The sequence below is a fragment of the Nestor notabilis genome, unplaced genomic scaffold (assembly GCF_000696875.1).
Source record: "Nestor notabilis isolate BGI_N333 unplaced genomic scaffold, ASM69687v1 scaffold7311, whole genome shotgun sequence".
Lineage (NCBI taxonomy): Eukaryota > Metazoa > Chordata > Aves > Psittaciformes > Psittacidae > Nestor > Nestor notabilis.
This window is the reverse complement of record NW_009915072.1, coordinates 18,963-34,148: the sequence shown is the minus strand read 5'-3', so window position 1 is coordinate 34,148 and position 15,186 is coordinate 18,963. Positions and strand designations below refer to the sequence as shown.

General features: G+C 44.2%; 1 protein-coding gene across 1 annotated transcript in view; it reads right to left on the bottom strand.

The window, feature by feature from the left end:
* The window catches only part of PAPPA (pregnancy-associated plasma protein A, pappalysin 1), a gene marked incomplete at its 5' end in the record, with an annotated part of 124,314 nt that overhangs the window by 104,980 nt on the left and 4,148 nt on the right, over positions 1 to 15,186 (bottom strand). The window contains 3 exons of the mRNA XM_010023942.1: positions 3,125 to 3,246; positions 9,937 to 10,129; positions 14,483 to 14,776. Of these exons, the coding sequence (XP_010022244.1) occupies positions 3,125 to 3,246; positions 9,937 to 10,129; positions 14,483 to 14,776 (609 nt within the window). The remainder of the gene's footprint in view (positions 1 to 3,124; positions 3,247 to 9,936; positions 10,130 to 14,482; positions 14,777 to 15,186) is intronic.

Genomic DNA, 15,186 nt, shown 5'->3' with positions numbered 1-15,186 from the left:
GTAGGAATTGACTGATATATGCATATATTGCACAGAAAGCAAAGGCACTTACTTGGGTTGGAGCCAGAATCACCTTTCATATATAAAAATCTCTTAGACTGTGTTGCGGAGGTGCTGTGACGTTTGTTTGGTGCTGCTGGTGAGAATCCAGGCAAGTTAGAGCTTTCCTGCTCTATGTGAAGGTAAAGAGTAAACCAGAACTGCCTGATCTCCAGTGCCTTCCCACAACCACTGCCAAGGAGCAAACAGCCCCCCATGTGAGGGGCATGACTGGCTGAGAAAGAGTCATAAAATATCTCATCCCAGAGGGCTGGACACCACCAAGCTCAGGCAGAAGCTGGATATAAGGAAGGACTCATTCTGCAACGGGCATGGCTCACAAGTAGTCCAGACCACAGTTGGTGTCAGCTACCTGGACTAGCTGAGCAGCACCACCACTATGAGACCTCAGGAAAATGAAATCAGACCAACCAGGTTCAGAGCTGCTCCAGAGACATGTGAGAAGTGTGGTTTTCTGGTGAGAAGCTGGAGGAGCACCACGAAACATTTTCCATGAGTGTCGTCTCAAACTGTAAAATGAGTTAATTTTGGCCATGCTCATGCCTCTTTTGTATTCACTTTCCATGAACACTCAAGCAGTGGAGATTTACACACATGAACGCTTGCAGAAAGTGGATTTAAAGCTTGCATACTTGAGTACTCACAGATAGACAATTAAAGAAGCCAGACAATGATCTAACTGTGCTATTTGTAACTCAGACCAAGTGCAAATAGGCAAAGATCCTGAATGTCAGGGAGTGTGGTAGTGATGACAGAAAATGAGAGAGCAACAAATACCATACACTTGGTACATTTTCTGCCCTAAAGTGGAGACAACTATTAACGTAGTAAGAAGGATAGGATTCCCAAATTTTCTTTCCAGAGCAATGGCACCACGACAATTGTATGAGACAGATAAGGATCAGGCTGCACCCTTCAGAGTTAAGAACATGCAGGCACACACTGTAAGAAGAGGAAATTAAATGCAAAATGCAGCTGAGTAATAAATCTTAGAACAGCTCAGTTTCTCTAGGAATGATGCTGCTGGCAAGACGTGTGAGATGTAGAAGGTTTCAAATCAGAGCTCGTTGGAGAGATTTTGACAGAACTGAGTATCTCAATATCTCAATGGAATATGAAGTTCTCTCAAAAGCAAAACACACTGAAAAATTTGGGTTATCTGGCCAAAATTTTATTTTGAGAAAAAGGGAAGAAAGTTCTAACAATATTGGAATATTGTGTTTTGACATTTTAGGAAGAAATTGTTTCACTTTTGCCCTTTGAAACACTTTTCAGTTGGATATTAAAAGTTGCTTTTGCCCTAGATTATATACTAAGAGGGGATATTTTAAAATGTCATAATTTAACCAAAGTTCATGAAAGAGGAATTATATGAGCTAAACAAAACATTTTGGCTAGCCTCAAACACTTTTTGTTTTTAATTTTCCTTCATGGAGGATTTCAAAAGTTTCAGGTTTTGTTCCAAACGAAACCAGGTTTCAAAGTCTTGTAATCCTTGGCTAAGTGGAAATTCCACCTTCCACCCTGCACTACTACTGTGAGTGATCCAAACTTAGCTAATCCTGTTTACTTGGTAATCCAGTCACACTTGTAGCCAGAGCACTGCTTCCCAGGATGGAGCTCTTGAACAACATCCACCCAAGGGGCAGGTGTGCTCTGTGGCATACCTGGTACCCCTGGCCCTTGGATGTCATCGAATCATAGAATAGTGTGTGTTGGAAGAGGCCTTAAAGCTCATCCAGTTCCAACCCTCTGCCACAGGCAGGGACACCTTCCACTAGAGCAGGTTGCTCCAAGCCCCTGTGTCCAACCTGGCCTTGGACACGGACAGGGATGGGGCAGCCACAGCTTCTCTGGGCACCCTGTGCCAGCGCCTCAGCACCCTCACAGGGAAGAGCTTCTTCCTTATATCCTATCTAAATCTACATTCTTTCAGTTTAAAGCCATTCCCCCTTGTCTTGTCACTACATGCCCTTGTCAAAAGACCCTGTCCAAATGCAGCAGTGAACTGCAACCTCTGTTGGGTCCTCACCCTGGGAGATGGGTGCACAGGGAAGAGGATGCTTGCCCACACATCTTGTCCCATCATGTGGCAGGGATGCAGCTTGCTGCACATACTGACCTTAGGACCCTTAGGGAGGGCTCCTGGGTGCCAGCACTGCATATATCACTATATTAGCCTACAAGTAATCTTCCTTGCAGAATAACTCCCAACTACTCTAGCTGCAGAACAGAGAAGCCCTTAATATAAGGAGGTATTTGTATAATGAGTTTTCAAAATCCAGGGATTGGCCTTTGAGTTCAGTGAGCCCACCTGTGTGTTTACAGTGACGTGTGCTGCTCCCAAAGGAACAGCTTGTGAGGGACAGATTGAAATAATACTCTGCTCTGTCCAAACCATAATCTGTGATTACTGAGCTCTACCTGGTATAATCTTAAAAGTGCTCTACCATGTCCACCTACTTCTGTAATGGAAGAACACTTAATGATGGACATCTAATGGCATTGTACAACCAGCCCTGCAGACTGTTCTCCCTCCAACACAGTAAGAATGACTTGCAGAACATCCTGAACTAGACAGGGCTTGATATAGTCACCTGTGTTGATGCTGTAGAGTACTTGCCCAAAGGGCAACCTCCATTTAGCCTGTCTGCTGGTGCAGCCCACTGCTATTGAGTGCAAGCGAAGGCAGCAGAAATCACACCCAAATAAATAACGGGCAATTCTTCACTTTTGGAGATGGAGTAGGAGGGGTAAACAGCTCCCCTGAGGGATTCATCTGGCAGCTGTGAATGGTCAGCAATTCTTGGCACTGTGCTGCTTTCTGAAATTCAGGTTCAGCTCCCGGAATTCATTTAATTCATGGGTAGGGTCAAGACATGGGAGCCAAAACAAAGGTATTTCAGCCAGTGGCATTACCTCAGGGCACAGTGTAGTCATCTGTCCTCTGGTTCTGCAGAAACAGTCACTCTCTCCCAGATTTTTCCACTATCTTTGGGGGTCTCCTTTTGCTCTGTTCCATCTTCTCCCCCACCACATCTTTGTCCCCAGCCCTCTGACTCACCTTCCGCTTCCCGTGGGCTCCAGTGTCCCGAGGGATCGCAGGGCATCGGAGAAGAGGCGCTGAAGGCATATTGCACCAGGACTCTTCCTTCCGCACACAGATCACATGCTGATCCCACTTCTCTAGGAGGCCAGGAAAACATGAAAACACACCAACTTAGTAACAGCTGAATGAGCTGCTTGTTCAACTATATTAAAAGCAATAAAACTTAGAATTCAGTTCCACTTAACCCTCTTTTCTCAAGGCACTGACAAGAGTGTTTTCTGATGCTGACCTTCTGTAGGTTTGGGCTAACAGCCTGTGTAGATGGCATCTGTGAGTCCTCCATCCAACACAAAACAACAGCAACCTGTGAAAACATGCTCAGCTAGATTTCTTTTTTTTCCCTGCACTACAACTGGATCAAACCATGACAAAAGAAAATACATATTGCTTAGTGGTTAGAGCAGGGAAACTAGCCTCGGGAGATTTCAGATCTGTTTCTGCTCCTACCATGGATTTATTGCTGGAACTTGTAGCATCTTCAGCTTTGTATCTTCCCCGGGAGGGTGCTGAGGCGCTGGCACAGGGTGCCCAGAGAAGCTGTGGCTGCCCCATCCCTGGCAGTGTTCAAGGCCACGTTGGACACAGGGGCTTGGAGCAACCTGCTCTAGTGGAAGGTGTCCCTGCCCGTGGCAGAGGGTTGGAACTGGAGGAGCTTTAAGGTCCCTTTCAACACAAACCAGTCTGGGATTCTGTGACTGTGAAGGCCACGGGCTTACTGGTGATCAGAGGAGAGGGCAAAGCCCCAGACTCTCAGAACATCAGATAGAACTGCTCTGTGAAGCACACTTTGTATGCAAGGACGTGCTTTTGGAGGCGCATCACAGACCAGATCATTGCAAGCCTGGAAAAGCAGTGGGTTATGAACACACAGAAAAGAACATGTCCTTAATCCTTTTCACAGAGGAAACTGGATTAGATACCCGGCAGCTTTGGCACCACTGCATGGCTCCTTCTGAACTGGAGCATCTTATGGCTCCAAGCCATCAGATGGCATGACATGGCATTAAGAAATACACTTCACTGCCCAACACCAGCATTACTTCACCTACACATCTAATACCAGCTACTGTCAATAAAGTATATCAGCATAAGCAGTTGAACAGGAAAGCCCAGTTAAACACTGATTCACAAATATTTTCGCTAATACATTCCCAAGATCAGGGTTTAAGCTGATGTAGACTGGAGAAACTCCAATATCTTCCATGATTTCTATCAGCTGAGGATGCATCTCACACCAGCCCAACATTCCTCAGGGTCACAACACTTGGAACTGTGTATAACCTAGAATCTGTGGTTATTCATCCCAGTAAGTTGCTTATGATTCAGAATTCATTGTTCGGCTTTAAGGAAACTGCCCACTCAAAATGAAAGGAATTAATAATCTTAACAATTAAATGCACCTAAGAAAGGCCTGAAGTTTTAGGCAAACACTGTGTATAACACATGGTGCACTCTCTAAGCTACCCAGGTAAGTATGGATGGAGTCAATTATTATAATTAACATCAATTATTATAATCAGCTACACAAATGTTACCCATCCCCCATTGCACAGGTTATTTCAGCACTCCTCTGCGAAGGGCACTGTGTTCCTCAGGCAGAAGCTATTTTGGATCCCCAGTGAGGACACCGGGACTGTAAATTTACTCTCACAGCCCTCCCAGGCTGTTGGTGGTAGGGATGACACACGCTCAGCTGCTCCACAGCTTAGCATCTCCTGTTTGTTGGCAGGGATCTATTTGAAAGGCAACTTTCTGTTGGCTTAATTAGGTGGAAGCAGGGATTGTCAGCAGGGGGGACTGGGAATGACATCGGTGGTAAAACTCATATCCATTTCAACATGGCCCAGAGCCACCCCTACAAAGAGACAGTGAATGATTGAACTCGTAGACAGTACAGAAAGGGATGCACCTGCTGAAAACATCTGAAGACAGAAATGTGGCAATGGGGTGGAATACAGAAGAGGGAGGCAGAGCTGCCCTCCTCTTCCTTGCATGATCTGTAACACTGGTAAAGAATAAATTTGGGCATGTTGTGAATAACTTCTCCCTCTGTCTCACTTCACCCACCTGCACTATTAGTATGACACTGACTCCCTACTTCATTTCTCAGCTGCCTGTTTAACAGTGGTTGAAGTGTCTAACTCAGCTTGCCTAAATATTATATATAAATATATATATAAAAATCAAGAATCCAGAATAAAAGGTACAGGGAAATCAAAATGTACAATTCTTATTGTGCAGCTGTTTTTCAGACACATTCACCAACAGTCAGGATAGAAGTCCCTGCAATAATAATCTTTCAGTTCTCTACTCCTGTATTAGCACTTGGGCCTGGATGAGGACAGGGCTTTGAAAGCCAAGTTTCCACAATTAGGACTGCTTTTTACTCAAATTAGCAGCTATACAATTTCATCACAGGCTGCCATGGTGGAAAAAACTGTAGGCTTATGGACAAACATTTCCTTTTACCAGCAAGGACTTGGAGGTAAGAGAAATCACAAGGAGCATCATGTGGGAAAGGCTATGAGCAAACTTTCTCTTTTTACTTTTCCAATTTGGGAGCCAAACTCAACCCTGATGTAACTCCACTGGCTGAAAGGAGTTACACAGGGGATGACTCTTGGGTTAAAGCTTTTAGGCTGCAGACTCTCACACACAAATCCTACAAAGAGCCATGAATGTCAAAACTAATTATGGAATCACATTTACAGGCTTGTGAAAATCTAAGCCAGATCCTTACACCTTATGCAGGCCCTGACATCAAGACAAAATGAGCGTGAATTGGTTCAAAACACTATTAATTAGGAACGATAGCATATCTGACACCTTAGACACCGATGCACATGACTCCCCGAAGTGCAGGGTAATGGAAAATCTAGACTTCTCTGTTTTCTAATAAGCCAAGTACTGGGGAAATTCCAGCTTATAAAGTTCAGAGCGCAGGAGGAATTCATTCCTACATGATATTCTAGGGAAGTGGATTCGAAATTTAAAGATTGCTACTGAAAACCAGAGAATTCTCTTCAGGGCCAGCACCAGTTCAATGCGCAACTCAAACCCAGCTAAAATCTGTCATTCCTTTCAGAGAAAAGTGCCTGTTTTCAGACTAAATTGTATCTGCTTACTTGACATTCAGAATTGGTGCTCTCCCCTCCTCTAAGGCACTGAAACTTTTCAGCAAGGTTTAAGCAAGCGAATATCAAGCCCAGCCATCTAGATCTGGGACGCCATACTGACCAAAATATTTGCTTGCTAAGAACAAGATAGCATCAGATTCATGGAAATTAATGCAGTCACCTCAATGAAAACTTGGAAGAGCAGATGCATTCAAAGTTTTCTGTCCAAGCAGAATTTGCTGCTGAGCCCTATTACAATAACTGTTTACATCCTGCCTATGCATATCAAACAGGAGGCACATGAATGGATGCTTAGCGACAGCAGATGAACGCATCTAATAGATGCAGCCAGGAAATGAAGAGAGTTTTCTTCTTCTCACTTGTTTTCACTTGTTCTGTTGGCTCTATTATTATTTGATTATCACATATTATTATACGTGCATGCGAGGGTTTTCATGGAGGAGAACGGAGAATGGCAAGTATTCCAATCCTCTGTGTAGTAGCTGCAAGAGGAAATGCTAGTTCTTGACATATTTGAGTATCAGAGATGTTTAGAAGCCCAACCAGCTGCTGGAATTTAGGGTCAAACACATGTTGGCAAATTTATGTGCAAGTAAATGACTCTCTAGTGTTACATAGCAGCCCTCAACTGAACATACTGGACAGGTAAGGAGGGGCTGTCACAAAGAATCTACTTCTGTGCACAGCTCCTGGAGCTACTCTTGCCAAGGTGTGAGGATGAAAGACAGCCAACCCCAAATTTATACGAACTAAGTTAGCACTACTCTCTGTCCCCAGATCCACATTGCTAATCATGTAATTCCTAGACCTGAGACCCTAAGAGAAATAATACTACCTAATACTGTGGCACCAGTGACAAAGCTGCATCTAAACAGAGAAGCAGCACATGGTTTTTACTTCCATACTTCATCTCCACTGAACTCAGACCTGTCAGGACCACACCCACGGTTACAGCCAGCCCAGAAGTACATTTTTAAACACAAGGCTGAACTTTCCCTTCCTGACTTTCATTAAGCAGAGGTCACTGCCTATGCACAGCTCTAGAGAATAAAAGGGACATAAAAGGAACTTGAGTTACGCTGAGTGTGCCTATAGTAGCATGGTAATTTGGATCAGGAGCGAGCTTTTGAAGTGAAACTCTTCATCTTCCCCACTTAGAGCACTCAAAGCAGTCCTGGAGCATGGAAGCTGGACCCAGTTTTGCCTGAAACCAGACTGGAGACGTGCTCCAGGACCACACCTGGTGTGCTCCAACTGCTGATGCCACGGGCCAGGCTACAGCTAGGCTGAAACTACCCTCCAGAACCCAAACAGTGTTGATATCAGGTTCAGTTGTTCATTAACAACTGTTTTGCACTACTTATATCGGGCCACAATACTTGCTAATGTAGCCAGAGCCATTCAGCCTTTTAAGGCCCTTTTACACTGTTAAAACAGCATGGAAGGTGCTTCTGTGCATTAGAAACTAGGCCCAAGGCACTCAGCAGCTGAGTATCAGTCTTCTGTTTTTTACATGAATAGTCCCATTGAAGTGAATGAGTTTATTCATTCAAGTGAGGCAAGTAAAATTTGGGCCATGGTGTGCACTTTGTGTAAAAATATCTGCAAAGATTTACAGTATTCCCACACACAGATAAGATTATACTTGGCCAATTTTACCTCCTACTTGTCTTGCACAGTGACCCAGTTCTACAAATTGATACAGGCACATATCTCTAACTGAGCAGAGCTGGACACAGTGGGACTGGAAGTACAGCACATGAGCTCTTCTGTATTAGCCACTATAATACTACCATCATCCTTGTTTTGCTTAATATATCAGACACTTGGATATGTTTTAGACAGAATCATTTCTATATTTCAGTGACATTTTTAAATGGTCACAGCATTTCTCTATCTGTTAGCACTGGGAATCTCAGTGTAACAAGGAACTGGACTCAAAGTATTCGAGGCTGTCTCTTTAAATCTGTTCAGTAATACAGAGCACACAGATTTGAAAACCCAAAGGACCTTTTTTTCTCTCGAAAATCACTATTTATTTAACATATGATAACTCTGTTATGAAATTTTAGATTTTGCAGGCTATCCACTGGATGTTATTTAAGAAGCAACTAACTAGGGGTTATTAAGAACATATTGATTGAGTTATAAGAAATATGTAATAAAGACATATTTGGTTACATAACAATTAACTCTGCATCAATGTGTCTTAAGAGGCAGATGGTATTTATTTAACACACAATAAGCATCTTCTGAAATCTAAATTAAATTGGAGAAACTTAATTTACCTAAAAATGGTTATGGGCTAAGCAATTCTGAATTAATTTTCAGAGCTTCACATAAGGCCTTTTTCACACATAGGGAATAAAGGGCTCCAGTTGCAAAACTGCAATTAAAGCAAACACTGCTCAGAGCACCAGACCTCTCTTTATCAACTCCTAATATGATTTGATTGCCTTCTCTGTATGAATCTGCAATAAAGGTGGAAAATCCCATCTGAGCAGAAAAGAACAGCTATCTGCCTGCTCAGGTGAAGCACAAGCTGGCCACTGAAATGGCCACGGTGTACTAAGCAGTGGAAGGAGTTTCATCGCTGATGAAGGCAGTGGCTTTCAAGGTGCTCTCACTGAAGGGAGTAGCAGTGCTGAGACAGCTCTTTGGGTGCTAATATGCTTGTAAATTCGGCCTCCTGCAGTAGGAACTGCTACAGTGCTGAAGGACACTCAGAGTTTGTTCTCCATAAAATAACAAAGCAAAAAGCAGAGGAGAAATGCAAACAGGGCAGGTGAGTTAATAGTAACACAAGAAGGTCAGTCATTTAGGAAGCTCTCTGCTAACACTCCCATGGCTCCTGCGGCTCATCCAAGTGCTGCCTAAGAGTATTTAGATGAACTACCCAGTTGCTCAGGTCATCCTGGGGTAGAGCTGCTCGGCATGGTGCAACTCTTGTCCAGAGCACTACGTTCATTTAATTCTTCATTATTGATAGCACATAGCTGCATGCCTATCAGACATGAACACACACACACATGCCCTACCTGGGGTATACCAAGATGACACATGATACTCAAGGTTGTAGGTCCTTGACTGTGTCTTGCTCAATTCCCATCTCAGACCTGCAGCTCAGGGAAGGGGGTGGCATTTGTCCCCCTCCCCAGATGGCCACCTACTTACCCTGTGAGACACCACTGCCTGTGAGCTCTCTATTGTCACCGGAGCAGAAACAAGATTCAGTTTGCCTTTGGGAAGGAAACATGCAGAGTGGCGGGGGGAGGGGGACATGCAGGCAGAGCTGAAGCCCACAGGTATCTGTGAGCAGCAATAACAGCGGGAATCACAGGGCCAGAATCCTTGATTGAAAATTCCTCCCACAACATATGGAAGAAGAAAAGGTTTGCCCTTTACATGGCAAATCAATGGCCCTCAACCGAGTGCTACAGGCTGAGAAAGGAAGAGCAGAAAACAGATCAATAACCTCCTCGGTATGAACCAATTTAGGAGGAAGCCTTAATCCAGACTCAGCACAGCACATCATAAAGCTGCACTCCTGGATGGGGGTCCTGGGTCATTCCTCTCCTTCTCCCATTCCCATTCAATTCAGTGCAAGAGTATGGAGCAGTGCATGATCACCTTTCAAAGAAGTGGCCATCAATGGGTGGGAACCACTCCAGGGTGACAGAGGTGGAGCTCCGAGTCACAATCTGTGGGGCAATTGCAATAGGAGCTGGTTTCTTCGCGGGCTGCCAGCTCTGATAGACGAGGTCCAAGTAGCAATGCATCCTGGCCACTTGGTTGGGCGTGAAGGAGTTGGTGCAGTCATCATCTGAAATGAAAACAGAAGCCACATCAACCACATGGGAGATAAGGGGAGAGAATTACAACCTGGTGAATGGCAGCTTCTTGCAAGAGCTGGAATGGGTTCTCCCAGCACTCAGGAGTTAATAGCCTGTGAACAAGCTAGTGCAGACATCACTTGTGGAGGCAGGTGAAAGCAAACAAGAGTTAAAAGAAAAACATAAATCAATACACATGCCCTTCCTCTGGTCGGGGATATGTAGGAAGCACCTAGAGATTATCCCTGGATAAGGCAGAGACATGGAGGTGAAGAGACAGAAAAAGCCTCAGTGCAGCACCTTCTGGTCAGAATTGGGGCTACCAGTGGACCTCTGGGCTTGAAAGAGTTTCACATCAAAAATATCTCAGAGAGAGGATAAAAGGGTGAAGGATGGTAGTGTTAGGATAAAGCAACTGACTGAGACTCATGCAAATGAGTGCAATAGACTTTGACACCTTTCTTAGATTAAAAGAACACAGAATTTTAAAATACATCACTTTCATAAAGTTCTTCAATTTTCTAATGAACAAATGAAAATGTTCTGAAAGATCAACTTTTAAAAAATCTTGATTAAAAATGTAAATTTGGGGGCAGGAAAATAACATTATTTCTATTCAAAATCTCCCCCATTACCATTATGATTTGAGCCCTTTCTGAACTTTCCATAAACCATCTTTTGATCTTTCCAATTTCTTCTCATTCAAAATGGAGAAATAATTTTGCAGGATAATTTCCCACAAATACCCATTTCTCATTTCAACTGTTTTTCCCAAAACATGATTTGGCAACAAGAACACATCTAGTGCCCTCTGCATACCACACAACTTTACAACTACAGCGTCCCAGAGAAGCAGAAAATTACTATTTCTCTATTGTGCAGCTCACAAAAGGAATAAATATGTTGTGCAAAGTCACCCAGAAATGCTGTGCTGAAGAACTTGATGCTTGCACTTGAACCATTTCTCTGTTTCTCTTCCCGTCTGATGAAAAGCTCTTGAAAACATGGAGTGTTTCTTCCCATGTGCCTGCAGAGTTCCTAGCCCAGTAACGCTCGGTCCCAGATGGGACCTCTGCACGCTGCTGTGACACAAACAACAATGACAGTTTGGCACAGGTCAAGGGATACACTTTTCTGGGAAGATGCAGGTCACTGAAGGCTGCTCAGAGTTGTTTGCCTGCGTGTAAGTTGGCAGCTCAATATTGTAATAGCGTTACTAGATGCTCTGATTTCTTCGAGTCTGTGCCCTGTGCGACTCAAGAGGCACAAAAAACCATGAATTTGTTCTAAAGAGAAGTGTGAATTTGCTGGCTAATTTAAAACCTTGCCACATCTTCCCAGAGATGCAAGCAAAAGGAGACAGCTTCGGCTGGGATCCTGCTCAGACTACAGCCCTGAATGCAGCCCTGCCACAGGAAGGACATGTCTGTTCACATGTTCTCCTGCATCCCTCTTAATTCCACTGAGCAGTGAACCTCCTCTCATCAAACATACCCAGTAGACAGACAGCCACCACCAGCTTGAAAATACCTACAAATCCCTGTGAGTATGCAAAAGGCTGCTTTAATCTGACATCCCTGGATTTCCTCAGTAATTATCGATGGTCTATCCCTGAGCATGCTGTGAAAGCCGTAAATATTCTTCACGGAAGCATAGGAGGAGACAAAAGCCCTTAATAGCCATCATAAAGGAACAATAAAATATATATAGGACAAAGCAGTGAGACAATGGCATGGGAGAAAGATGACCTGCATTCCCAATCTGCTTCACCATCAGCAAAGGCTGTGTCCTGGGGGAGGGAAGGGAGGAGAAGAGAGGGAGGAAGGTATTTCACTGAATCCCTCCATGTCAAGAAAGGTTCAAGATCTTCAGATAAAGTAATAATTAGAGAAATTCAGGCGTCTTTGCTGAGATGGTTGTTCCAACAGAATTCAGAGGCAGAATTCCTGCTGACTTCATGAAGAAGCATCTAAAAGACTAACTTATCTTTTTATTTGGGAACACCACAGCTATTTGGACTTGTAAAAATTATTTACAAGTCCAATTTCTCAAATTCTCAATCTTCTGGACACGTAACTTGTTATTTAGGGGAAGAAAAGTTACTATTTAAGTCAATGCTTTGCTACACAGCTGGGGGTAACTGGACAGATGGACATTAGACAGACACAATATGATCAAGCTGCATACAAGCAGCAAAACAGAGGGCAAGGCGATGCTTAGAGCTGCATGACCTCAACTAGATGTCTCAAAGGTGTTTCTACAGCAATTTGATACCCTGATATATTTTTATTCCACTGGCAACCACAGAAAACAAAGCGATTCATGCATGAGCTCTAGAGATACCTATCATGTCGCTTCACTTAATTTTTCAAGACAAAAAAAAGAAGGTTTCTGCTCAGAACACCAGCACATATGTAGCTCCCACGAGCAGATCGGTATCTCTGTGGTCTGTCTCTGTCTCAGCTCCTGAGAGAATTGGGAAGGCAAGTTCCCTTTGGAAGAAGAGACCTCTGTTTTGCAACAAGCACGCTCCACCCCTCATCACACATCCCAGCAGATCTGGTGGAGAGGTATTGTCATCTAAAGTGGCACCAAGTTCTTGGTGCCGTGTTACAGGAGGCTACATCAGGCTCCAAGGCTTTGCCCCACAATAAAGTGCACAGCATGCTGAGGAGCTGTCTCAGGGTGTGTATGCTTGTCCCTGAAAACACCCTCAAAACAAATTAGGAAAATAAAGAGAAAACTAAGCACCACTTTTAGCTAGTGCCATGGAGAGCACAAAAGCATTGCTGTTATAAATCATTTCAATCTGTGCCCCAGATGACATTAAACACTTTGCTTCTCTACAGTTTTATTACAGAATAAGCACTCCTATGACCTTTTGAGTGGGCAATCTGTGTTTTTGCCTGGTGTTTAAAGGTGCCCTTCAGTGGCTATAAGGATATTGGTCACCTTTAGAATGTTGTGGATGCTGTAACCTCAATGTCACAGACCTTCAGCATGGCTAGGCCCCGTGACCCCAAATAAAGGGAAATACAAGCCAAGGTGTCCCTGGTTCTTTCTAGGAAACAACAGGAAAAAAAAAATCCTTTCCAAGGATCCTTCAAACCGCCTTGAACTTGCAGGGGTGTGGCAAGGACCCCAGCCCACCCTTGTCCAATGGGAAGGGTCACAGAGATCATGGCTTCTTTGTGTTCTGCTCTGTTGGGAGGAGTGCCACAAACCAGCACCCCTGAACGACATAGCTGTGCCTATGGAAGTTATGACCACAATATCAGGCTTTTGCTTGAGCAGCTTATTCCTCTTGGAGGGGTGGCTCTGCCCGACTGATACGGAGCCTTTGTAGCTGCACCCTTAGCACAAACCAGCACAGCACACCGGTGGTCTTTGACCATAAGAACATTCCTGACCACGTACTATCCCAGTATGTCACAGTCTAATCATAGAATCATAGAACAGTTAGGGTTGGAAAGGACCTTAAGATCATCTAGTTCCAACCCCCCTGCCATGAGCAGGGACACCACACACTAAACTATGTCACCCAAGGCTATGTCCAGCCTGGCCTTGAACACCTCCAGGGTTGGAGCATTCACAACTTCCTTGGGCAACCTATTCCAGTGCCTCACCACCCTCACTGTGAAGAACTTCTTCCTTATATCTAACCTAAATTTCCCCTGTTTAAATTTAAAGCCATTACCCCTTGTCCTACCACTACAGTCCCTAATGAAGAGTCCCTCCCCAGCATCCTTGTAGCCCCCCTTCAGATATTGGAAGGCTGCCATGAGGTCTCCACGCATATGAGCGATTGTAGCTGAACTACAGTGACTCCAAATCAAACAATAAACATGGTGTTTGAACAGACACCTGGAGGCATGAGTAGTGTCTTATTAGATGTCTATCACAGATTTATCCCACAGCCTTGGTGGCATCAATATTCATCAGACACTCAGTATCTCCTTGGGAAAGGGCAAATCTCTGAATGTGGGTTTTTCAAAGAAGACCTCATAGATCAGGCATCCAGATCCCTGGGAAATAAGGTGTCAAATTTGCTGTAGAGCTGTTAGAAGCTGTTTTCTGAATGCTTATCTCGTTTCTTCCCTCCCCAAAACCTTCTGGCTGGTCTTCAGGTGAAACTATGTAAAGTTGGGGAAAGATGGGGAAAAAAAATAATAGAACTGGAAGACAGTCCTGAGGCCACCAAATTTGATCCTTCATCAAGCTTGCTCCTAGACCAATGGACACATGAACCAGCACGAAGCCCCACATGAAATGGACCGTGAAATCAGAGGTGATACTTGTGTTCTTTGTTCATGCCCACCAGCAAACTGAGGAAAAACAAGTACCTGCGTAGCTCATGAAGTTACTGAAGGGTGTGTTTAGGAAACTGTGAAAACCACACGTGTCATTGCCAGGGCCAGGATCCCCACACAGCTTGTGCTTGGGAGCAGGGTTGGTGTCACTGCAGAGGTCCCCAGTCTCAAAGGAGGGCTCGGTTTCCATGCACGGATCGCTGCAGGAGAGGATCTCTGAGATTCCTCGGAAGACGTGATAGAGCCCCAGGCTGTGCCCAATTTCATGGATCATTGTGTGTGTGTGGCCAGGGATTCCATAGAAGGAGGGATTCAGCACAATGCCACCTGTAAAGGGAAAAGAGAACAGCTTCTACATTTGCCTTGTCTTACACAGAACAGCAAAGGAAGACAATCCCAAGGGCAGATCCACTGGCAGTTCGTCGGATCCTCTGTAGCATGGGCTGCTTTTCACACAACCAGGCACATTGCTTGCTCAGAGAAACTGCACAGCAAGGTTTAATCTCATCCTTAGTCTGGGGGTCTAAGGATGAGGAGTGATGGGACAAACCCAACATCCTAAACCACAGTGACAATTGGTCTTTCAACTGAATATGCTCAGTTTGGTTTGTGTTAACTTAAAGAGAAATTCTATACACAATTACTGCATACTATGCAATTCCAAATAATTTAATGTGCTTAAAGAGAATGATTCTGCCCAGATAAGTGTAAGCAATGCATTGATACCAACAGTCAAA